General features: G+C 42.6%; 1 protein-coding gene across 1 annotated transcript; it reads right to left on the reverse strand.

Annotated features, from left to right (window-relative positions):
* Nucleotides 1-516: 516 nt before the first annotated feature.
* On the reverse strand, nt 517-25,096 carry pkd1b (polycystic kidney disease 1b; the record flags this gene model as incomplete). Its single annotated transcript, XM_080517026.1, has 41 exons — nt 517-660; nt 969-1,310; nt 1,395-1,506; nt 2,578-2,780; nt 2,866-3,000; nt 3,095-3,199; nt 3,300-3,482; nt 4,153-4,327; nt 4,663-4,860; nt 5,504-5,658; nt 5,885-6,082; nt 6,154-6,356; nt 6,828-7,042; nt 7,135-7,231; nt 8,372-8,774; nt 8,866-9,009; nt 9,285-9,408; nt 9,487-9,697; nt 10,485-10,625; nt 10,791-10,958; nt 11,096-11,291; nt 11,393-11,648; nt 11,736-11,889; nt 12,716-13,402; nt 13,483-13,627; nt 14,445-14,582; nt 14,656-14,806; nt 14,896-15,024; nt 15,143-15,245; nt 15,435-15,717; nt 15,979-16,110; nt 16,491-16,640; nt 16,748-20,412; nt 21,400-21,536; nt 21,658-21,833; nt 21,962-22,093; nt 22,836-23,573; nt 23,667-23,932; nt 24,006-24,153; nt 24,287-24,405; nt 25,015-25,096. The coding sequence occupies 41 exons, from the start codon at nt 25,094-25,096 to the stop codon at nt 517-519; spliced, it is 11,643 nt and encodes a 3,880-aa protein (XP_080373152.1).
* Between the last annotated feature and the right edge of the window lie 1,682 nt (nt 25,097-26,778).

Below are 26,778 nucleotides of genomic sequence, written 5' to 3' on the forward strand. Positions count from 1 at the left end.
CTGATTTCTGTTCATGAGAATGATCCAAATAAAAAAAGCCAAGATGTAGTAGATTGTGGACCAAGTGGTCACATGTCTTTATTTGTCTTTTGAGCAAAGAATCTACAGTGTCACCTAAAAATTTTTATATCTTAAACACAACACACCACTATGACAACTCAAAGAGTTTTCTAGCCAGTTTGTTCAGAACATCTGCATATCTTTCAACTATTTTTTTCAAGGAATTGCAAATTTCATCAGCATGAGGACAAACTAAATAGTTCTTAAAGTGGTACGTTCGAGTCTCTTCAATTCACCTTTCCCTAATATAAGGAAATTCCTTTTTTAGTTTTACCTTCAGGTAAAGGCCGCGTTCAAGTGGAACGTACAGTCGATGTCCATTTCCTCTACAGTCCACCATGACATGGCAGCAAGACAGTGTCACACATCACATATTACTCCGTCTCTGGTTCTTCTGAGATCCAAGCCTTCCTCTTCACTGGAACACCATCACTTACATGTCCTCTTGGCCCCTCTTCACTTCTTGGTCTGACATTGAAGAGGTTTTCTCCTCCGTTTCTCAATAAGGCAGCTCCTGGCAGCTGGAAGCATCTCTGAGTGGCGTCGGCTGAATGAGAGCTTCCAGAATGCCATGCTCTTCTCCTTGGGAGTTTGCTGAACCTGGGAGAACCGGCGTTCAAACCACTGATTCCAGATGAAGGTTTGGGGAATTCAGAAAGAAGCATGTTGCTTATTGGCTGAGGTATTGATTCAGACTCGGAGTAGGAGCTACGCACACGTGGAAAGATGCAGATTGACGTAGCCTTTGACTGAAGCGATGAAGAAACAAATGGAAATGAAGATGGGGGGGAGTTTCGTGGCCTGGGGTGAAGAAGACTAATCTTTCTGTGTCTGACTTCTCCTTCATCATGTCCTTTTGTCTTCATTGTCTCTGCCAGTCTTTCTTCACTTTCCTCCTTGTTACTCACCCACAACTTCCTTCTTCTGGACTGAACCTCCTCTAACTTCACTTCCAACTTGTGAATGTCTTCAATTACATGATTGACCCTGTCAAATCGAGACAGAAGAACCGTGACACAGGGCATCAGGCTGTCCAGGTAAGGCTGGACTTCAAAGCCAGTTTCAGACCCTGACGAGTCCTCAGACCGAACCGAGAGCACTGAAGACGGAGGCCGGGGGGAAGAAAAAGATGAGGATAGTGAAGGGGATTGAGAGGAAGGTTGATGAGATGAGGGGTTGGAGAGACGAGATTCCTGCGATGCCCTGGAGGGTGGAACGTCCATGCCCTCAAACTTCACCCGGTGTCGGAACTAGAAGAAGGGAGGAAATGTCAACGACAATTCATCATAGAACATTATTTACTTAGGTCTTCCAAGGATGCGTTGCACAGTTACCTGTTTAGCCTTGGTGATACCCATCCACAGTTTGAGTCTCTTGATGAAGAACTCCACCATCTCATAGTCCTGAGGTTCAATAGCTGGTTGCGACCGCTCAGCCTGCTCCACCCTTTTGGATACACCAACAGAGAGTGGTCAGTTATACTTCAACAATGAACATGAAGGAAGTTCTACATATTGTATGTCCACAGATCTTTGAGATTGACAGGCGGCTGAAGCTATCTCTGAAAGTTACAATCAGAAATCGTTCGTCGATCCATAGACTGGTGTCCAGGCAAGAAGTCTGCAGACTTTATGAGAAAAAGAGCCGTTTTTGTAACTTTCCACCAAATCGAATTCAACTGCTGCAAAAGATGCTTTACCTCTAATGAGGCCAACATAACTTATAAAGTTTCATATATAATTTTGATATATGTAGGAAAAGTGTAACTCATATTGAATTGATGAGGTTTCATTTCATCACATCATCTGTTTTAGCACCTGGTTTAGTAGTTTTCCCCTTTTTTAATTTCAATAGCTGTTTTATGTGCTGATGAAGTTTTGTTTATATTTGAAGCTCTTTTTTAAGTTGTTTTGGTAATTTTTACAATTTCTTGTGGTTTTATCTATTTCTCTGTCTTTTTATTGAGTTGTTGTACCTTTTTAAACCCCTTTTAGTGGACTTTTGAAAATGATGCTGATGTGTACATACAATAAAAAAAGGATTATTTCTTTTATTTTGTGAAACCACAAATTGCAAACCCCTGATCTTGACCAAAACTCCATATTAATAATTTACACAAACTATGAGACACAATGCTTGTTTCTAATAAATCTTATGATTTATGAATACTATCCTAGATTCAAACACATATACATAATAGATTTATAATATGATATAAAATGCAGTGACTTTGGTGACCCCTGAAGTTTCAACCTTTACCAATCATCTTTAAAATGAAGCCTAGGTGCCAATCAACATGCTAAAACAGATCAAGGATGTTGGAAGTGCAGGTGCTGAGGATGTTGCAACGCCCCCTGTTGGGTAGTAGAAGGCATACTTATCTACTACTACACATATATGTGGAAATCTCCACAGCTGTAAATCAAAAAGCACAACAATGACACTAAGGGGAAAATATTAATACTATCAAAATGACACACCCAACCAACCCACCGAATGACCGGTGGTGTTTTGTACCTGTATGTATGGACGAAAACAGCTCTGCAGAGTCGCACCAGAAACCAAACACAACCCCCCAACAGCAGCAGGCCATAGAGAGGCCCCAGGACTGGGTGGACCCTGCACAGTCTTTGGAGAACCGTCCGTCCTCGCAACATGGACAGCACCGAGACACTGGTCTGATGCAGTGACAGGAAACCTTCCACCGAGCCTGAGAAAAGCTAAAATAAGGACAGAACCACATCAAGGATTTTTTTTCCTTCTCTTTCCTGATAATAAGTTTCAGATTAACTTTTCCTCTCATACCGTGTTTCCAAGGTGAGTACAGAGCAAAAGCAGTAGCAGCACCAGGATAGCCCGAGCCCTCAGCTCCCCCCAGGTTGCCTGCAGCACTCTGCCGATCACCACCCACCTCCGCACAAACCTCAAGGTTCGCAGCAGCTGGAAAACACAGCCAGAGCAAGGAGTAGGCTCTACAGTGGTAAATCCAGGGATCAATGCTGATGTATAATGGAGAACCGGAGCTGATGTTGACCTTCAGAACGAGCAGCGTGAGCAGCAGAGCCGCACACTGAGAAGACTTCTCTGCCAGAAGGGCCGCGCTGTGGAAGTTAATGAAGCTGTGCGGCTGGGCCTGAAACTAGATGACACATAGAATGTAAGTCAAGCAGAGAAATGAAGGTGACCATGTTTACAGCACCGAGTCAAAAGCATCCCACTGTTTGTTATTGTTGTTTTACCTTGGAAATACATGAAGAAGACAGAGACTGGGAGCAGAGCTGCAGGACAGCTGCTGCCAGAGTCCACAACGCCAACAAGAGCTGGAACCAGCGATGGCACCGACGCAGGTACTGAGCGCGCTCAGTGGCAATAGAGCGCAGCTCCCCAAACAGGGCGAGCAGGGCAGAGATGAGAAGAACAGTCTGCAGGATGAAAAACAATGGGTGATTTCTCTCATGGGCATCAAGTTTGGGAACACGAAAGCCTCCAATGATGAGGCACATCAAGCAAGTCATGATTTGTTTACTGGAGCCAACCAATGTGATCAGTCCCCTCCACTTCATCTTATCACCAATCACTGTAAAGCACAGCTGGCAACATTTCAGAGGGAGAAGCGATTGGCAAAGGGCAGATTGATTGATGTATCTTACAACAGTGCTCCTTTGTTTATCTTCGCCAGCTCGTTTTAATATATTTTAAGCAGATACAGCATGCTGCAGCTAAACAGATAAGCCAGTTATTTAGTGGCACTGCCAGCACAGAGAGTGAGATTACTGTGGAGTCATTTGGGGAAGTGAGTGCAGGACTTACAGGTGTACACAACACTTTTTGTTATTAGAATTTAATAATCATTATGTTGTAGTGCTCAAGACCACATTTTCAAGGTCTTGGTCTTGGATGTTGGAAAAAGCCCTCAGTGAACCTTAATCCCACTCATAAAAGCTAACTGAACTCGGTTTCTTCACACATCTGAAAATAAAAAGAATAAAGTTGATCTCAAATTGCAGGCACCTAATGCTGAATGCCAGGATGTTGGTAGAATAGAAAGTGTGTTAAAAACGTTGGAGACCTCTGGATTAGAGGGTTTATTACCGCCAGAGTAAACTGGAGATCCGGTTCTGAAGAGGATGACGGGATGAAAAGTGGATGGATGGTGAGCGAGAAGGCGATCGGCTGCATCTGAGCCTGCGTTAGTCGTACCGACACGCATATAAATAACCCAGACTCTCTGTGGTGGTGTGTGAAATCCATCAAAATCCTCTCAAACCTAAAATGAAAAGGAGATTGAATAAGAAGACAACATAGCAATTTGGGAAACGTCAAACCAATGAAGGCACATGTAAATTGCACTTTTAACAAATTTGCTACGCAGGGAATGATTCACTCAGTCAGAATAAAAACGTGCTCAATAGTTTTGGGGTGATAATCTCCATGAGAAAACGACCATGTCGTTTGTTTTCAGAAGAAAACAAACGATTGTTTGTGTTTTATTGGCACGCCTCATCACTTTCAACAGAGTAATTCAGCCGCCACAGAATGAAGGGATTAATGAATCAACACGCCTGGAAGCTGCACTCATATTGCCGTAACAAATCCACTTACTGGGTCTTCGTCTTGTCGGCCATGCGCAGATCTGCGATGAGCCGCCGTGTTTCGCTTTCGTTACCTTGACGTTTGACGGTCGAAGCGCCGTGGAGGTGAGCGTATTGCAGCTGTGGCGACCCTATGAGGCGCAATCTGGGGTTTTGGTACAGGTGTGGCAACAAGGTGTGACTGATCCACTGCTCTGTATCTGACCAGCTACATATGGAAGGAATAAACAAGTAATTGTGTTATTGTCATTACAGATGTATGCATGGATGTGGTTCAGGGGTCTCAACATGTGGAAGGATGAAACCACATTCCTAATTTTTTCATGTAATAAAACACGACTCTTGGACTGTTGGAATCCATAGCCAAAAAAATGTGTTTGATATGTAGTCTTCGACTGTACGCTCATGGTTTCATGCAAAATTTTGTTTTTGGCCCACTTTACCCATCAACATTTTCAACATTTGTTGTGTTTTAGGTGTCTGTTTACACAACAATTTTGCTTGGAGCAACTGAAAATGCAACTTTTTGAAAATGGCTCTCAAGGTGGAAAAAACTTTATTTCAACAGACAATTGCACAAGAGATGGTTTTCCAAACGACAGCATTGAAACACCTAAGAATGTACCCAAACCAAACCAAAATGCATAAACCTTTCAACTTGTAAGGATTCAGTTGTGTTCAGAAGTACCATATCTTATTGTGTTGAACAAATGTCACATGTTCAAGATCCTTTTTTTAGGCTTAGTACGTTCCCTTCACATTTTGCCCGGTGTGGCTGGTTTCTGGAATGTCTTTGTGTGTGTGGAGCGGTGTGTGATGTTTCACAGCATTAACCCAAGTGTCAGTCTTACTCTCGGAGCGAGGTGAGGTTGGGGAACCCCGGGGGTGCTGTGTGAAGACGCTGTCTGACAGCGGAGTGCAGCAGCCGACCCTGCCTCTGCTCCACTCGGTCCTGGTAGTTCACCAGCAGCACCAGCAGCAGAAACAATAGCTGGCAGACACAGTGCTGCAGGAAAGACATTTTACCAATACAGACCGCATGGGAGGTTAGAGTGCTTTGGCGTAGCAATTTAAATAGATATCTTATAATTAATAATTTTTATAATGGGAATAAAAAGTGAGTAAAAACAACTCTTTAAAACCACGTGTAGAATTAAGCAGGAAAGATGATTGATTGTTGCATATTATATTATGTGTTTTGCTGAAATGTTCTGCAAAAATGTCCTTCGTACCCTCATGAGTGCCTGCAGAGCCTGGACTTTCCGAGCCTCCTCTTTGGCCTGGAGCAGCCCGTAACCACACGGCGGTCGGACCTTCCCGCTCTGCTCTCCAAACGTCCGGACCACCTCGGTCTCCCGAGCCAGCTGCTCCTCCACCTCTGGATCCACCGGCCGCCACAGTGCCGTGTGGATCAAAGCCTGCAGGCACACCTGAGTCATGACAACAACAGTCAAACGAGTGCAACGCGAAAGCTGTCATGGGTTGACTGAGTAGAACAAACCTTGAGAGGTTCCAGAAGCAGAGCCGATGTGAGGAAGGCAGAGAGAGCCGATGCCAGCCACATGAGCACCACTTTACTTGAGAAGAAACTTCCGTAGAGCCCCACCGCTGCCAGGCAGGCTCCCAGGAGCACGGCCACCAGCAGGTAGAGAGCACTGAGAGCCCAGCGAGGAAGCAACCGACCAGGCTGACCCCGAACAACACCTGAGGGGCAAATGAACGATGAGGATTTACACACACACACACAAAATAAATCCCCAAATATATAATTGTTTCTAAAGCACATGATGAACATTAACAATGGCGAGTACACAGACGGTGAAGTTGGATTGCTATTACAAGTGACTCTATCTGAAACAACCAAGTCCCAGGAGAATATGGACTGGGTGTCATGACACTCTGGAGGCAAATATTGTTGTTATTGTTTGTCAAGAAGAACTATTTATTACAACTGTGGTGCGCATGGGCAGTGGCAGCATTTCAGAAAAATTGTGTTTTCCCCATTTCCATGGAGATGGACTGTACCTGGTGAGCAGTTGCATTTTCAGTGGCTCCAAGCACCGTTGTCATATAAACTGACACCCAAAACACTATCAAAGGTTCTCCGCTTTCACAAACAAGGAGGGTAGTTCAAACATGGAATGTGTAAATGATAGGAACCGTCAGCCTTGGTACCTATGCGAGTCGTAGACGGGGAGCGTGTGGATCCGGGAGACGTGCTTGGCAGGAACGTGCTTGCCACCGAGTCCACAGACAGCACAGAAGGGTACTTATAGAGTCTGGGCCCATTCGACGTGGAGTAGGACTGAATGTCTGGCTTGCTGGTTTCAGCTCCATACAGGGATTTATCCTCACTCTGCTCTGACCAGCTGTTGCAGGAGTCGCTCCTTCTAAAAGACCAATCAGAGACCCAACGGATGATCGATATTATAACGAGACTGCTCTGGATGAGCAAATGCACACTCATAGAAGTTATTCTCACGTGGTTGAGAAAGAGGACATGGTTCTCGGGGAGTCCCAGCCGCTGTCGGAGTTGCTGTTGGCTGCGTCTGCTGCTATAGACATTAACAGATCCTCCTCTGATAAGACAAATGAAGGCTTACAATCAGATGGCATGTTCCAGAATTATCGTGAAACAAGATTAAATCAGTCTCATGACCAACCATTTTGTCTTTCCTCTATATTTTATGAAAATAATGTCAGTGTACACAACTGCGACTCTTTTTGAGCTTGAGATATGAAGGTTTGACAACTTTTCAGGGAACAGTCAAGTTCCTTCTCCACAAGCATTCCATGTCTACTTAGCTTCGCCTTACTAAAAAGTTTCTAAACTGATACATTTCAGACTTCATGTATGCTTCATTTATATTCTACACCCTATCATACCTTCAATATTTTTAATATATTTGGCATTAAAAATTAATATGGAATCGAAAAAAGTGCCAAATAAATATATTCCATTATTATTATTAATTAACATCACTGCAGAGCTTGACTAAAGTAAAACAGTCCATGTTTCAATATGCCATGACCCTGAGAATAAGATGAAATAACTCCAAGTATTTATTCTATATATAAAACCTGTCTGTTATGATCCCATATGTGAGATGTAGTTTCAAGTCATTGTATGTCACACTTTCAAGTGGGAAACCAACTTAAAATATATATTTTTGCATAATATAGATTTGTTGTGATTTAATTTAATTTATATAAGTTAATCAATGGATGTATGGGTGGGTGGATGGATGGATGGATGGATGGATGGATGGATGGATGGATGGATGGATAACAAATGTTCCACCAGATCTCCAAGATGCCTTGAAAAGTCTGTTTGAAGATTGATAATCAGGAAATTCCCAAATGGAGATCGAACAATCATTATCTCTCTGTAAGTGTAATTATTGGCTCACCATGAGCATACATAAATATTGAATTCTACTTATTCCAGACAAGGTACATGGTTAAAGAGTACAGACTTCAAAGTGCCTGCCAGTTGGTATATGTGGAGCGAGAGGAATCTTTATAATTATGCAGAAAAGGGATCCAAACATACTCTTTTTTTAGAGGGACTGTGAGTATGTATAGTTATTACTTAATTTCTGCATTTCTCACTGGATACAAAAGCAACATTTCTGCACAGTTATACTTTGGTACACTGGGAGGTTATTTTTAAGTGGTTTGTTGACAAGAAAAATACAAGAATAGAAATATTTCCTCACCAGATAGAGTTAAAAGAGTTGTCAAGTTGTTGTTTCCAACTGGCGTTTGACGAGGGATCACGTGGTGAGGCCTTTGGCCGAATTCAACAGAAGCAGAGCTATCCTTTGAAAGAGAAGAAGGGGAAGAAAGAAGAGGAGCTGGAGAGATGTGGGACATGGGTATGGCCAAGTGGAGCTGCATCACGGCCTTCTTCCGCCTCAGTTGCCGCGCAGTGCCACACATGGCTGAAGCTTTGTAGCCGTCGGGGGTCGTCGGTGTTCCCGTGGGGGAGTTCAGGAGGCTATCGCATGACGGCCACGCCACCATGCCTTTGTCCTCGTGTGTTCCTGCTGCAAAGGGCGCCAAGCCAGAAGCAGTCCAAAAATCCAGGATACTGGAGTCTAACGCCTTGCTCTCCAACAGCTAGAAACAATTAGAAGTACACTTGAGGTGGGACTCTAACGAAAACAGGAAAAAGACACACCACACACATAAAGTGTTTGTATGCTCTCACAGATGAAGGACTGTCTCGAACTGGGCCTGAAGAATCTGGCAAAGACAGAAAAGAAGGACCGGAGAGCTCCGACTGCCCAAGGTAGACGTCCATCTCCACAGAGTGACAGATTGGGGAGGGAGGAACTGACATGTCCACAGTTACCTGGATGGAAGACACATATAAACGCAGACCTGCAGCCTCAGCTCTTTCCGGGTGTACTTTCAGGGAGTTGGGAACACTTGATAACACTGACAAACAAGGCAAGCACAAATCTATAATGACCTTCAATCACACTGGAGAAAGTCACATTCCATTAAAAGTCCAGCTTGCTTTATAAAAGTTAAGTCGTCAATCTGTCAAAGTCAATCTTATCAAAAAGATTCAGGCCATTCAGCTTGAAAAACAACAGTAATAACTGACAGCTTTTGCTGAGATACCTGACTGTGAGCTTTTCTGAAGAGGAAACAGATGAAGCATTGAAGAGGAAACACCAACACTGCGATTGTCATTCCCACTGCGATGGTCTCCATATTAATCAGCAGACGGGCAGATACAGGTTCACTGTTTTGAAAGGGATACAAGCCAATTATAAGTTATCAGTGAAGTACGCACTACAGAACTACACAGAAAATATCTCACCTGTGCTCTTCAGTGCCAACAGCTCCATACCAGAGAGCCCCGAAAGCAAGATAAAGGTGCAAAAGAAGGGCGCTGCAGGTAACCCTTTGGGCCCTGGTGAAACAGCTGTGAGCGGGGCGCTCCCACAGCGACAGCCACAGGTGGCGCTCCATTAGCCCAAACATCATCTGGGAGGAGAGAACCCGACGAAACTGACTTAGCTCCTCTGGACCTGAAGGTTGACGAATGAAAAGAGAAATAGAGCTTCACTGAAGAATTATTTCGTAAAAATCTATTGAAAACATGAGCCATGTTAGGCCCCAACAAATTTTCAAGTAAAAACGGACAACTTTTGCTGCATTTTGGGTGTCCATTCATACGACAGTGCTATCAGAGCTATTAAAACGCATTAAAACAAAAAAACAGTTTCCAAGGTGGAACTTTCCTGAAACCAATTAATTACTCTAAACTTCACCGCACCCTGCAACCTTGTACTAGAAAATGAGCATAGAAGATATACGGATGGTAAATCATCTGCTCGAGGAAAACTTTTCTCATTCTTGGGGATATATATTGAAACTCACATATAAATCTTTAATGGATGTATACGTTTATAAATGTTGGGTATTCATTATAAATGTAGGCAGAGTGTCAAAAAACAACGTTACGAGAACTCCTTCAAAAAGAAAGCTCAGGCCTCCGACTGCTGTGAATGCATTGATTGCATAAAGCAGAGCCAGCTCGCCAGATTTCCTCTTATAGTCATGTTTAGGCACAGACCATGAGGCTGGTGTTTAATTACAAGCATGCAATGCTTCATGTTGGCAAATTGAGCGGAAAATATTTCTTAATCAAATGACATGGAGTCATATATTATAAAAAATAAAAACTTGCAGAAAAAGGTCAGTGTTAAAAGAATAACAACTTTTTTTTAATGCCACCCATGATGATAAGCGGTTTTAATATTACATAATAAAAGTTTTTTTTTTTTTACATTCAAGCAATGTATGAATGCTTACATGAGGCAAGCACTTCCTTTTCCACTGAGCCAATCTTGTCGTTCTTCAATGAGAGCCAGTCTTCCACCAGGAAGAAGAACATGTGGTCTGTCCGAGTGTCCCACACCACCACATGCTGGACATACCACGATGGGTCCAAACCTGTGTTAAAAGTAAAAAGTGACTTGTTGATGCAGTATTCGACATACTTCATGAAAAACATAAATTTGAATGAAATGCAGACGTTTCTATCATAACCACTTATTGTTTTATTCATCGATTATACCAAGATAGTACAATGCCATATACCTGAGGTCACTGCTTTACCTGTGTTATCATGCCAGATACGAATTTTCCAAACTTCTCCCAGGTTGTCGTCCGTCTCCACATGAAACTGGTCCAAGCTGCCGCGCTGAAAAGCTCCATCCCTCTGCAGATGGCGAGACCCACTCTTGTTCACACCATACAGACCGATGCCAACATGTGCTGTGGTGCCTGATGGGTCATACCAACATACTAATCATTTCCCCAAGTCTACAACCTGAGGTTTCATGCATTCAAACACAAAACAGAGCCTAATTTGTAATTTTTGTGTTATTACATCTACGTCCTTATCACTGTCCTCAGCTGACCTGCTCCTGGTCTCCAGCCAGTCTTGACCAGCACTCTGTAGTGGAACAGGCCCTGTCGCCCACACAGTGGGACCTGGCTCAGCCTCAGACTGTCCATGTGGTCCAGTTTGTGGGCGATGAGCCCCACCACCAGGTGAATCAGAATCAAGGCAGTACAAACGATCCCCACGAGAACGTTTCTCACTTGTCCTGCAGACTGTTGCAACATTGACAGCGGGTTCACTCTCCTTCTCACAGCTTTGTTCAGAAAGCATTTAAATTACAATAGAAAATGCTTGAAAGTGTGATCCAACATACGGGTGGAAGAAGAATGACGGCCCCTGGGTGCACAAACAAACTGGCTCCGAACATAGTGAGGTGCTGGGTGAGGCAGTGGGCTGCGTGGAGTGTGCTGCCCTCCAGAGGACGAAGGCCTTTGCTGCTCCATCGCCTCTCTTTTAGACTGTAGAACCGGCAAAGGGAGCTGAATACACACACAGACATCTGCACAGGACCACCATCCAAAAGTGAAGAGGTCATGTTGACGGAGAGAGGCCCGTCTGTCCCGTTCAAACTGTGGAATAAATAATTAAAACTTGCCATCCACTTGATTGAAATTTGCAATCAAAGCACCAAGGTGCAGGAAAGAGCTTGAACTCACAGTGGAGAGAGGAAGAAGGTTTCTTCTGAGGACGAGGTGGGAGCAGGCAGAATGAGACGCCACTCTCTCACCAGGGAATCCTGGGATGCATTAGTCGCTCGTACTGCCGACGTTACTTCTAGTTTGACATGTCCCAGACTGACTGGAGTAGCTCCTGGAGATGCATAATGCAGTTTGGAAAAAGCCTTTTTTGTAAATGAAAAATGTATGCAGAAATGCATAGGATATACAGCAAGGGCATGTGTGGAAAGATCAACCTGAAAGAAGGCTCACTCGTGTTACTCGGTAACATACTCCATAAAATAAAGTATTCTTATTACTTATTGTGGCTGATTGTACCCTCTTGTCCAGCTCTTAAGACCACCTGTATGATTTCATAAATTCATGAAAATGTCGTTTTCATTGTTCTTCAAGGGAATATTTAGCATGTATTTAAATTGACTTTGTACAGAATACAACTGTATTTATAGCCAATGAAAATGGGGCATCAGCTTTATCCCCAGCAAAAGTAAACACTGAATTTAAATTGTTCACAAACAAGTTGTTTCCATGAGTGTGAAATCCTATTGTGGAAATTCTTAAGGTAGCAACTTTGCGAACAATTTCAACCAGTAAACCAGAAGGTTGTGAGTGATATTAAATTAATAAAACACAGAATATTATAGAAGGATGATTCCTTTAAGCATCACTTACCAAATCCTTCATTACTACAAATGTATATTTCATAGAGCTCACAGTCCTCTTAATTACTTATATCAGCTGCTTTCTATGTTTGCAGAAACTGACTTCAGTAAACATTACTATATGTGTATCAGAGTAACTAATGAGTCCTTGTAAAAATATGTGAAGATTTCTTTTTTTCCTGACTTCATATAAAGTAAAACAAATGAAGGTATAATAAGATTACACATAGGCAGAGGTTTTCTGTAAGCAAAGCAATGAATACATAAAGTAAGGCTTTATAAAAGAAGGTACGGTACCTGAAGCCAGCTTGAAGTTCAAGGAGACATATAAACCTGCGCTTTTATCCAGATCATCTGGTGTTTTTACTGTGAAATTCAGCCCTCCTTCAGTAGGGACTGTCACGGTGAGACACGTCCCATTTCCAACCTCACCGCCTCTCCTGCTTCTACCTCCAGCACCCTGATCTACTGGCTTCCTGTTCGGGAGGGTGACCCGTATGGCTTGATCCAGCTCCAAATCCTGGATGGGTATGGGCTGACCCTGAGGAGTGGTGAGCTCCATGGCAACGACGTTGGTGGAAATGGGAGGGTCAGCTTCGGTAAGCAAAGTGTTGGACTCCAGTGTCCCCTCTGTCCCGTAGAGCACCTGCACCACGTCGGACCTGCTACTCTGCAGGTGAGTGGTGAGAGAGGCTGGGATACGAAACGGACACAGGCCAGGTGGCGAGTGGGAGTGAGCGACGTGATGCTGGTCCAGTTCAGTACAGAGGAGCTCTGATGGGCTGCCTTGAAAACCAACTGTGGTGAAGTAGCTGGTGGAGAGCGAAACAGGTTCTTCACCACGAACACGTGACCGCACGAGAACACGCATGAGTTCTCCGACGTGTCCCAATCCCAACAAAGTGATGCTGGGGTCTGCCCGCAGGGACTTGGAGTTGGGTGGGTGGGGGTATGGTAACTTCGACGCAGCAGCCAGGGTGCTACCTGGAAACATGGAGACCAACTCACAATAGGTAACATCATCACAAGACCTTTTCTTGAAGACACAGATGGATGATGAGTACCTATGACATTCAGGATGTTTCTTCCTGGATTGACCACTGGCAAAACAGAAGGACCCGTGTGTTTCTTTAGCACATGGATCATCTTCCCCACAGTTTCCAAAACCTTCTCATGACAGCGTGCACAGACCAGCTCACTGGGAACAACCTAGATGAAGAAATTATTTCATTTTTAACAAAGGGGACCATTTTTTGGGGGGGGAAATTTCACTGTATTTTGCACAAGAAGATTGAATTAAAATTGCCTTTATGCAGAGCTTATAGTAATTTTTTAGAACAAAAAGAAGAAAAAAAGATTTACCCATACTCTGTGCCACAACAAAAGAAACCCTCTAAGTTAAAATTTAAAGTTTATTATGGCACTATTTCACTGGTCTGGTCAACTTGAGGTGAAATAAGGGTGTTTGTCACCGCTGAACTGAAAAGCGTTTGATACCCTGTATTAGAGTGAACATTGTAAAAATTTTAAAACATATGGAGCTCAATGCTGTATAATTTTACACTATTGGGTATTTGTATTAAACCTTTCCAATGTGTTCAACAAAGGTTAACCCGATATTTGAGTCAGTCTCTGAAAGAGAAAGTTGAATTTAGAAAGCTGTACCTGCTCAGTTCCCACAAGCTAATGTCAGTTTGTCACTGATTTACTGATATGGTCATGAAGTACAGTCGCACCTTATTCCATTCTGAGCAGTAGCTATTATAATAATCAGGCTGATGTTAAATTACAAGCACTGTGCAGTGGATGTCGATTGGCTAGGCAGTGAAAAAAAGAGACAGAAAACCGATTTTACAATTTCATCTAGTGATTGGTACAGGTTGAAATATTGGCCAGGGAGTTCCTGTTTGGAGTTTGCATGTTCTTCCCGTGCTTCTGTGAAGTGTTTTCCAGCTTCCTTCTAGAAATCCAAACACATGCTGTTGAAATAATAATATTTGAAACTGCGCAAGTTGTGATTTCTTACAGTAGACTGTGACAGTGCTGAGCTGATCTGGTCAACATCCACCTCGGAGGACACAGGAAGAGAAGTGAGAGCTTGGGTCACATTTTTCCGGATCTCCTGTCTGTCAGTAAGATCCTCTGCAGCCGGTCCAAACTCCATCTGTCGAATGAGAAAAACTTCCTCACAATCATTTTGTTTATCCAACAGAATGTAAATGTGACTGAGATTATACCTGATTGAGTTTGCTGATAAGGGCCATGGAGTAAGGGACGATCTCCTGAGGGTTACCTCGTTGCACTAAAGCCAAAAGTTCTGTCTGACTCTTATTCCTCAACCACTTGCCAGCAATCTTGTCCTGTGTTGGGTTTTCAACCATTAATGTTCTAGGGAAAGAGATAAATTAGAGCTGATGAGGATTATGGAGTGCAAAAACATAAAGTAAATTTTTTAATTCCACCGCTTAGCCTCTTACTTTTCAAGAGCAATAACTTTAGCTCCCAAATGGTTTTCGACCAAGAGAATAACTGTGATAATCGACGTGTTTTTTTGGCGTCCAGGAATTCCCATTGGAACAAGGCTGCTAAACGTTGACTGAGTGCCCCTAGGAGGACAATGAAGACAATCACAAGCGCTGTGATAAAAACCGTAAAGGAGCAGAATAAAATGAGGGTCACACTTTTTCGGTCTGTTAATGATGATAGGCTGTGTCCAACATTCACCTGTAAAGAGTGAGCACGGGGCATTCACTGCTAATGGACTGGCATAGCATGGCCTGAAAAGTATAGATCAGCTGAAAGGCACTGCTTTCTTCATCCTGCCATCCTGTAAAGAGAAAAGATTCTTCAGACGAGGTTGAATTGATCCGCTCAGGCTCTACTTGCTTCATTTAGACAAGTGTTGAGTAAGTGTTTCGCCTGTTCAAGCTGATACAGCGCTAAAGGCATACCTCATAGACCATCTAATTAAATAGGCCTGGTGAGGTTTTTGTTGATTCCAATACCAGTATCTGACCTGAACAGTTGTAGGTGATTAATGTCTCCAGCAAACGAACATCTGACTCCGGACTCAGGTCACACAGACCTCCATGTGGTGGACTGTTGGTCTGTATCTTAAGACTGGCTTTGCCCCACTGCCCAGTGACAGGCTGAGAGACATCAAGGGCAAAGGAATAATAATGCCCAGATTTTAGGACACCTGAACGTATCACCAAGTTGGGTGAGTATCTCCCAGTGGCGGTGGTGATCTTGTCAAGTTCGAGGGTCTGTCCACTCTCCTCTTCAGCTCTCCATTTGTACTGTGTAAAACCAAATACATCAAACAAACATGAGTTGGAAAAGAAGAAAGAAAACATACTTCATTGATTCCCTTGAGGAAATGCATTTAACCTACTCGGTGTGCTTTCATATCAACCCAATAGCAATAACTCATAGAGAGATTGATATACTGATTTAAATGAGCAAGAACAGGACACTTTAAATAAGTAATAGGGAAATGTATGGATTTGAAAAGGCAGTTTTGGTGGCATGGTTCCCTTTTTAAAATTGTGAATGATTACCTGAGCCCGGTCATCACATTGTTCACACTGTCCCACAAGGACAACAGAGTTGGTGTCGCTGATATGCTGAGTTGAGGAACAGGATATGCATTCGACACTGACAGTAAGAACTGGAGATTCAGTCACAGTCACCTGGAAGAGATCAGACATGAGTGGGTGCAGCTCATGCAAGACTACAACTGTTAACAAAGTCATATTTCTAGTGGTAGGGTTAGAACAGGGATCTGCATCCTATAACACCAAAAGAGCCTTTTTTTGTCATTTCCCATCAATTCAAATTTTCCTGGAGCTTCAAAACATTTTTAACCTTTAAAATGAGGCACTTTGAGGCACAGATTTTAAACTTTCATATATATTGTAGTTTTGAAACACGCACAAAACTATATCTTGTATTGCTTCTAAGAGGTTTCAATTTTGAATGGTAAACAGTTCATGAACATTTTCAGATGTTTTTCTTGCATTTTTCAATAGATTATTATTATTCAAAATATGTAGGAAGTGGTAACATTCACCGTCTGGTTGATTGAGGCAGATCTCCCTTCCTTGTGCACCGTGAGAGTGAAAATGTAGATTGAGCCGGCGTGCAGTTGTGTGCTGAGAATAGTCATTCGGCTGCTGATGCTCACAGAGGGCTGCTTCACAAAATGAGCCTCTGTGGAGTGCTGCGAAAACAGATTTTAATGCATTGAGACAAGCTTGTCACAAAGAATTAATGCTGCACACAAAACCAGCAATCAACACAAATTCTGTGACATCAGAAATCATTTACCGCTATCATGAAGGCCCAGTGATAACGCAGCGTATCCATCGTTCCCGGCTCCATGTCAGGGTCTTGAGAATCAGATCCATCCAGGACCAGGTCACTGAGGCTGGACCAGAGTCTGTGAGAGCCCCCTTTGATGATAGCAACTAACGGAGAGTGGACAACTGTGATGGCGGTTTTGCATTGCACAAGTAGAGGAGTTCCTTGGAGTGAAACCGTGAATACCAGACAGTAGCATCCAACCTCAAGAGTGGATTTTGGGAGTAAGAGAAAAGGTGAAGCAGCATCCTCCTCATGGACTTTGTTCGCTAATAGATTTGTGCCATCATTGGAGCAATACGTCTCTCTGAAGATCTCCCATCGATAGGCAGTCTTGTAAGCAGAGCAATTGACTTCTATGCTTGCTTCAAAGAAACTCAGCCTTGACCTGACGATGGTGGACTGATTCTGTATCAGGGATGCTTTAGGGTTGGGACACTGAAGTGCCTCAACTTCTATGAGTAGCTGCCCTGATACTTGGCTGACATTGTTGTGAACTTTAACGATAACATGGTATTTTCCAGTATCATAATAAGTATGACTGATATTATTTGATTGTGTTGCAAAAGCTTCCGTGGAATCTCCACAGTCCCAAAGGTATCTGATGTTACTGCCTTCAGTAGCTATTGCAGAAAACCAGACAGCATGGCCCACAAATATTTTATCTGAACAGCAGACAAGTTTGACTTTCTTTACAGGCCTCTCAACCATCACAGTCTCATTGAGCTCTTGGGAGCAGACTCCATTGTTGGCTAGCACGATAACCGATAACAAACCACTCTCAGGTGGCGTAAACAGCACTTCTTCTCCTACAAAATGTGTAAATGTAGCTCCTTCCATGTTAAATATGTAGGTGTAGTTGACTGGAAAGCCACTTTGAACTTCTGCCCTGAATCGTCTTCCTTTCAGAGCTTCTAGCATCGTTGAGCAACAATTTACAAGTTGCAAACCTTGAATTTTCTCAATTACAAGGACGATAGCAGATGTTTCAGCACTGCTGACGTGGTTCCAAGCTTTAACTGTGGCCATGTTTTTCCCAAGTGGAAGGATTGATGTTGTGTAGTGACCTTCAGAAATATCCTCATGGTGAACCCAGTCTTTGTTTGTGACAATCAGAACAAAGCTGACGTTGGTGCCTGTGGTGATTGTCGGATAAAAGGTAACTTGTTCCCCAGTGCAGAGAGAGAGCTTGCTAATGTTTAGCTGAAGGCCTCGGACTGCATCTTGCACTGTGACATTGTGTAAAACTGTCTGCCAATTAATAACATTAGAGGCATTGAGAAACACCTGGTAGATGCCTGCCTGAGAAAATGTATAGATTACTGTTTGGCTTGTAGAGGTAAACAAGTTCTCTTCGGCAGTTCTAACCTTCCATTCCCACTGCAAATCACTACCTTGGGGGACAAATCCATGAAAAGATATCGCAGCACTTGCACTGACATAAAATGGATGTTTCTTGCTATTAATTTTAAAGTCTACCTTTTGGATCTCTTCCACAACCATGAACCAGCTGGTGTCATTACACTGACTTATGACGTTCCGAACTGAAACTCCAACAAGATGTCGTCCTGGATTTGTGAAGGCGTGGAGGAGAAAGGGCGTGTTAGTCTGCTGGAGAAAAGGATCAGAATCCACATACCAAAAGTACTCAAGGTCTGATCCAGTGTCCACCACTACAGAAACGTTCACAACCTCACGAGCGGCCACAATGCTTGATTGTGTTGCTATGTGTGCATTTCTTATCCTCTCTACTGCCACAAATAAAACACTGCTGGAGACCTCACCCAACACATTGGAGGCTCTTAGCTGAACTGATATAATACCAGGAGTTTCAGTTGTCACATGAAAAAGCTCCCCATTGCCTGTAATTTCTCGTGTTACTTCACTCTGAGTTGCAAGCCAGTGGTAAGTGACATTAGAGCCTTTGGTGACTGAGGCAACACACTGAATTTCGTCATGGGTAGGTACATACTTTGTTTTCGTCAGGCTGAAGCATCCAATATGAGGACCCTCTATTCTTTCATAAACTTCAATTGGGAGAGCTGTCTCTCTTTGATTCAGTAAGCTCAGAGCGATAACCTTCACTTGATACACCCCTGGTTTGGGAAACACAAATCTAAACTGCTCAGTCCCTCTTTTGGTTGAAGCTACACCCACTACTATCCAATAGTACTCAATGGTGCTAATGTCACTGTTAACTGCTGTGATAAGAGTTTCCTCTCCAACCACAGCATATGGCTGGTTGGTGTGAAGTGAGAGGTCTGAAAATGCCAACAAAACATTCACCTTTAGAATTGCAGACTCCCGACTCACTTGGTTAAAAGCTGTGGCCTTTACAGTGAATTGACCTGCAGCAGTAAAGACATGCGACACATTTTGCATTTGCTTGAGCGCAGACCCATCCCCAAAGTCCCAAATCACTGAGAGGTTACTACCAACACAATGTTCGACCCATAAAGATGCCAACATGTTGACTCTCAGGGTCTCACTTTGAAAATCCTGCCCAATTAAAAATCTACTCACAGGTTTTTGAATAGTGATAGAAGCTTTGGCCATTTCATTGCTGACTTTGTTGCTTGCGTTTATGAAGATCTCTTCAACGCCCTCGTCTCTGAAGACAAAACACTTCTCAGAGTTCTCAGTTTTCGCCGTCCAGAGACCAAACGAGTTAGTTAACCACTTGAACTGATAACCTGTCATTTGTTCAGGGAACACCAAAACTGTCATGCAGACATTTTCTCCAATTGCCACTATATTCTTTGGCATTTGCACCACAATCTTGCTTATCGGACTTACAACACAGATATTTGAAGTAAATGACACAGATGTAAAAGCACTAAAGACAGTGAGGTTGATGGGAATAACTCCATGACTTGGAAATGTATGCATGACTTTTGGTTGGCCTGTTACAACATTTAAGGGTGAGCCATCTCCAAAAAGCCAGTGAAAAGTCAGAATGGATGCATTTCCGTTCACCAGAGCTGTAAAGTGAATTCCGTGTCCGGTCATAACGCATTCTGTTGGGAGAACACTGCTCACGGTCAAACTGTAGACATCCACAGTAATAGACTGATGAGCTTGACTGACAGAATTAGAAACTGTCACATTTACTCTATATTCTCCTGGAAGCTTATAGATGTGGGAAATTGAATCAGATGTAAGTCTTTCCGGGAAGGAGCCATCACCAAAGTCAAAATCCCAAAGGAGGTTTGTACCAGATGCAACTTCAGCTCTGAACTTTGTAGCAAAGCCTGCCTCACTCGGTCCGCTGTGGTAGACCGTTAAGCCAGAGATCTTCTCCAAAACTACCAGCAAAAGCCATCCAGTCAGTGAAGTAAAAGTGTTGTTGGCAGATACGGTGATATTAAAAACTCCTGCAAATCGAAAGGTGTAGTTGATTTGACAGTCAGTGCCTTGAACAGACTTTGAACCATCACCAAAGTCCCAAGTGTAAGAGACACCAAAGTCAGAGGGCTTGACGGAAGCTTCAAGATGGAGAGGCTGTTGGATGATGGGCACTGGAGTGGAAGGGGAAATAACAAGGCTGTTTAACTGTGGGCGGACATTTATCCCCATGGATGCCTCAGTGTTGTCATATTGATTGGAGACTTTGACATGAAGTCTGTAGTTCTCTGTTAGGAGCAAACACATGAACATCCTTTCACTTTGAGCTCATCACAAAGGGGTAAGCACAAAAAAAATCTCCTGCAAAGCATGGATTCATTCTTGTTCCACTCCAATATATATTACATTTCCATTTTAAATATACTAAATTAGGGTTCTAATGCAGTAATTCACTTTTTTTAATCCTGTAAAACACATTTTTTTAAGATAAGAAAATTGAGCAAGAATGTCTGAATAACTGCTGATAACATATAGTACATTGTTATTTCTTTGGACTTTACACTATTTAAAAAAAAAATCCCAAGTACCCGCCTACAGTGCCTTCAACTATCCCCAGAGGTATTTGGCAACTACTTTATTAAGTTATTTAGGCACTGAACAAATGATGGATCACAGTTGGAACAGCAACAACTTTGACCAATCATCTCTGCATTTTGTAACTCTGCAATCATGAACACAAGTCAATTTCAGAATTTACTAAACTGACTCTAACAATATAGCACAATTGAAAACATCATAATTGATTCAACACTTTGGAAAGAATAGAGAAATTTAAAAAACACAACATATCAATACCACAACCATACAAAGCAGATGAAATACTTGGCTTCTCAAAAAAAAGCTCACATTAACATATAAATCCAGATATATGTCCATTCACGGTTTTTCCAATCTGGTATGGTTTTCACTTTGGCAATATGCACTGCTACTGAATAGTTCAATCTGTCTTTCAAACCATTATTAGGTTTGTTTGGACATGCTTTATTGTGCTTTATTTGGGAAAACCAGAGGAAGAAGCAAAATCCAATGAGATTGAAACCCCCAAATTCTTATTTTATGTGACAATGTGTGTGGTATCACATAAATTACTGAGATACTTTTCAGGCTGGTGTCAAATTAAAGTTGATGAATAAAAGCTGGTCTAGAAGCAGTGGCCCAGTAGAAAACCTGATGAAGATCATGAAAAGTTACCTTCAATGCCAAAATGAGTTTACCTGAGATGGAATAGGTGTAGTTCACCGAGTCATGGACGTAGACTTGTTTGTCTCCTGTTTCTTCCACTTCCTTCGCTGTCTGACATGGAGCCGACTGTGTATGAAGGACATTGCTCCTGCCATCTCCAAAATCCCATCTGCAAGATATGGAGCACATGAAAACAACTTTAGCAGAGCAGGATGTCAAGGTATTCCATCATTCAGATACTCTTTTTTTTAATAAACATTGTCAGAACTATTTACTGAAGATTTTCTTACCGGAGTGTGACTGGAAGGGCGATATCTACTTTGACCCTGATGGTGTAGATGTAAGCGACGTCCAAGGCGACCACCTCCGTCACAGACAGGAACTCGGGCAGACTTAATGGTGCCGCTTCATCAGCGGTCAGCAGGATCTGCTGACTCTGAGAGCTGATAGGGTTGGAAGCTGTCACCTAGCAGGGGGGTCATACAGATGAACCTACATCCTTTAAACTTATTCAAACATAAAGAAACCCAACGGTGGATTGGTTACCTTTCAGAAAACAGATTAAGTACATTAAGAATCGATCAAGTATCTTACCTGGAGTTTATACTGTGCAGGTTTCTTAAACATCACACTGTAAGATTCTCCTTCATGAGCAAACTCATGCAGGTCATCAATTACCCATGTGAATTTCACTGTGGATCCACTCTCCACTTTGGCTGTGAAGGACTGCAGCATAAGACATAAAAAAAGCAAAAACAAAAAACACAAACACACACAACTGTCACAACATATGGCCACAGAAATGTTTCCAAAGAGGCAAGTAATAGTAATCTCCATAAACGAGTAAACAAATAAAACATAACACAATATTTTTATGTGAGCAATTATTTCTTATATATCTGGAGGCAAGCGGACATAATGGTGATAATGAAAGAAGTGGCTGTATAACGCATCACAACGAATGGACACGCTCAGCTGTGAACTTCACGTACCGAGGCGAGTCTCGTTTTTCTTGGAAGAATTTTTGGCAGTTAAAAACATGCTCCACGAATGTCAGGAATGTCATGCACCGATACGCCCATTTAAGAACCTTATTCAGATACATTACCTTACATAAACAATGTTAGGAATATACCAGGAACCACAGGAAAGTGATATTCATAGCTCATCACGGCCATGTCTATTAAACGCTCCTTAAGCTGAAATTGTCTGACCCTGAAACAAGTATTTAAGTTTCTCATTTGTTAATATGTTTAGTATCTAAACCTACCCAAATTTTCTTTGGATAACTTAACCACCCCATAATAGTTTTAGAGCCTAAGTGTAATAATTAGATGCACATTTTTGGCACATGGTTCTCCAGGTGAAATTACACCAGTCCATATTAGAATTTGGTGTTTGACTTTACTGAGGTTGGGACAATTTCAAAAAAATCTTAGTATTAGTAGAATCATCTTTCTGTTCCTACCTGTGACGTGTCCACCAGCATCCTTAAGCATCCATGTAGTTCAAAACGCAACCCTGCCACTGCTTCATGACCAACAACCTTCACGGTCACACTTTGAGAGTTTTTTGCATCCATGATGCTGATGTTCAGGATGTGGACCCCCAATGATGGCAAAATTAATGTTGCAGAAGAGAACCAGGCATCATGAGACTTGCAGCTTGGAGATGATTGGTCAATCTCTTCAGGGCAGGATGGAAGAAATGGGATTCCAGCCTGGAGGACTGGTGCTGACCACAAGCTCTGAGCTTTCTGTCCAAACATTGTCTTGACCACAATCAGAGTCGGGGTGTTGATTTGGACATGGATCTGGTTCTTCTCATCAGGCAGTGGGTGGATGACAGTCATTCTGAATTTAGATCTCAGACTGGAATCCAGACCTGATGCTGTGGTGACCTCTGTACGAGTGTAGTCAAAAAGCTCTTCATGCTCAGTTGCTTTGTGAAGAGTGTCCACATAGAGGATCTTCAGATCACACACCACCCCATCCACCCACTCACTGCCCTGAGGCAGTGAAGTCAATCCCCCCTCCAGCCAGCCTCCCCATTCGGCCCCCCTGAAGGACAGGTAGCTTTGGCGCCAGGAGGAGTTTAGAGAGGCCTCGTGGTTCAGGCAATGCAGGAATTTACCAGAGTCAGCAGTGTGCTGAATCGCCACAATGTCATCGGGGTACACCATAATAGCTTGCTCAGGAAGGAGCACCTGTTGGGCACAAAAAGTTATGTGAAAAATATGTAGACAACATAATCTATAAAGCTTTTGCAAGAACATCGGGTGCAACAAATATCAACTCACACTCATAGACCTCAGCTCAGAGCTTGGGTTTACTTCTAAAGGCAGGTCTGCTGCAAGGTGGTAGAGTGGTGAAAGTGCAATGTAACGGGGTGGCAACAAAAAGCCGCGGGCCCCAGCTGCCGAGTCGTAGGGGCTACACGGACTTGTCATGGGCATACAGGCCTCCACCAGGTGGCACCAGTACTGACCCGTGCTGCAGCCCCCTGTGGTGTTACACAGTGACACCGCTGAGCAGCAGCTGAACGGATTAAGGAGAGAACTGCAACCTGTCGAGTTAACGGGAGATTATCACCTTCAGTACCTGACAAACGGGAATTCACAGTGACTGTAATCCAGCACCTGGAGGAACCAGGTGGTGGTTGGGTTTGCAATAAGGTCGAAGGATCTGGATACGAGCCGAGGACGATGCCGAGTTAGGCTGGACCACCAGTTCTATTGATGTTAACCGACCAGCGTGACTGAACCACAGGCCTGGAAAAAGCTGCACCTGTTGGCATAAAACGCGCTCAGAATAAGTACTGACTGTTTAATTTTAGACCATTTGTTTCATTTCAGTGGCTCATTGAATTCCTTTCTCATAATAAACTCTTCAGATATATTTCTCTTGACACTTTACAAACCTCCACAGTCTGCTGTCCGATGTCCAGGGCATGGGGGAGCAGTCGTATCTGGGTGTAGGTGTAGATGCCAGTCATTAAAACCAATCCAGTGAGATAACCATCTATAGATGGTAAAGAGTCTGCACAACGATAAAGACACAACAATTTTCTTATAGCATTCAAATAAACATCTCTGATATTATTAGCTTGTTAACAGTGTAAAACCCAGCCGTCACAGAAATAATCTTGCTCCTGCAAAGGCTCTGGAAGATACTCTGCATTTTGTAGCAGTGCATCCCTACCTAAAATAAGCTAATTTCATTACATAGCTGGTTCAAATATTCAAATACATTTGAGACTTACACAAACAAATAATGTGGTATTTGTTGGAAATTTACCTCACATGGAAGCCAGTGTCCAATGTCTAGACAACACACTGATTGATTCAGTTCTGATCATGTCTGTAATGTACCAAACCCAAATCACCAATCAACCCATCTGTACACCCTTCAAACACTGCAAAATAGTATTTTTCTCTTGCAATTTTATGGATTCTGATTTATTGGCGTCCTCCTCAAATTTAGTTTAGTGTCCTTCCTGTTGAACCATACAACATAATCCTACTTCCTGTTTTCTACATGGCAAAAATTTTTGTTTTCTGGAATTGTTTAGAATCATCGATTTCCTGGGGGTTCTTTGTACCTTATTCATGTAGCCTTGCTGGCATTGACATAAAACAAAAGTATTACCCGTTGCTTTCTTCGTACAAAGGGAGAAATATCGCCCAGAACACTGAGCCTTCCTCCACCGTCCGGGTTTGTCCAAAGCCATCTGTCTACACCTGCCACGACTTTCATCGCTTTCAGGCCCCTCTTGCCTCTGAATCCATACCCACTCAATGGCTTTTCTAAGAGGAACACAACAGGATTTCTGATTTAAAATTGGACAAAGAGGCAAAAGTACAACAGACTTTGTAGACTCACGTTGGAAAAAGGTTGAAGTTTTGAAGTTGGAGACCCTCAGCAGATGCCAGATTCCCTCCATGAGATTCTGAGCAGGATTCTTGTGCTTCAGTCCATGACGAGGTCTTCTCAGAAAGCCAGTAGCATCGCAGGCTGGACAAGTGAACCCAAGCACCTTTCGGACAGGACTCTGGAAAGCAGCAATCAAAATGAGCTGCCGGCAAAAAGCAGGAGTCACTGAAGTCAACAGGAGTCAATCAAATCTGCAGTCAATTTAGTCACAAAAATAGTCTCCAAACGATGTTTATATTTTTGTTACATCAATGAAAATATGCCGCATTGATAGCCATATTGTTGCTCCAATTAAATGCTAATGAGCTTTTGATCATTATAGACACACTCTCAGCCATTTATCGAGCAAGTGACAGTCGTTAGTCACTTCTAATTTCCTCTTGAAGCAATTGACCCAGAAGTACTTGAATGAGGTCACTCGGTTCCTGCCGTTCCTTTAACAGGAATGATCTCATAAATCCACATGGATAAAATAAAATACAAAAACATGTTCTAAATAAAAAAATATGATCGAGCCTCGTTGACAAATGCCTTTTCCTTTGATGGATGATGTATGACTGTACCTATCCATTGTGAAAAAAAAAAAGTATAATCTGTTCCACATCTTCAGGGATTTTTAACCTTTATAAACATGAACAATGTATTATTTTGGTCAACTAATTGCCTAATAAAAACAGCATTTAATTATGGTAATTTTCTCATACTATAAAAAGAAACCAATGGAAGAAAAAACAGTTGAAATATTCAACAATAAGATGGTTAAATCATATTATTTCCAAGAGTTTCAATGAGCGCCATACAAAAGGTTAAAATGAGGGAAAGGATTAATCTGTCAGTAGTAATTGATAAAGTGTCCCAGGAAAAACTGAAGCACACATTGGGAAAACATGCAAACTCTGCAGAAGAACATAACAGTATTCTCTAAAGTTCATTTCATGACAAAAAAATTGGCCATGAAGATTCATTGGTGACATAAGCATTATGTTGCCTGACTGAGTGAAAAGAGGCAGGACCCCATGCACTCGCAATGATTTTGCATGCATGTCAAACGCAAAAATAAAACTGATTTTAATGACTGAATGAAATACCTTTTCTCTACACTACTTGCTATGCTTTCATTGGTAAATTGATACATATTCACTTTTTAATGTATAATTCAAAACGAAATGGAGCTTCTCACCTCCATCTGTGCTGATCCAAACCGTACAGATGATCCATAGTAGTGCCTTAGTTCGGGACGCGAATGTACCCGTCATCTTGTTGGGCAACTCATGTTCTCATTGGCAGAATTAACGCACTCCTCAAATTGTTGTTGCTTCAGGACCGTCTGATCCTTCTCTGCATTCTGGTATCGGCTTTTTTAAGCTTCACCTTCAGGCCGTCTTATTCCAAACCCAACGTTGTGACTTCTCTTTACACTGGCCTCCTCTGAACGCCTCCTGCAAGCACACAATGAGTTATGGCGGCGTCGTGGTTATA

Source organism: Blennius ocellaris (assembly GCF_963422515.1).
Source record: "Blennius ocellaris genome assembly, chromosome: 21".
NCBI classification, from domain to species: Eukaryota; Metazoa; Chordata; class Actinopteri; order Blenniiformes; family Blenniidae; genus Blennius; species Blennius ocellaris.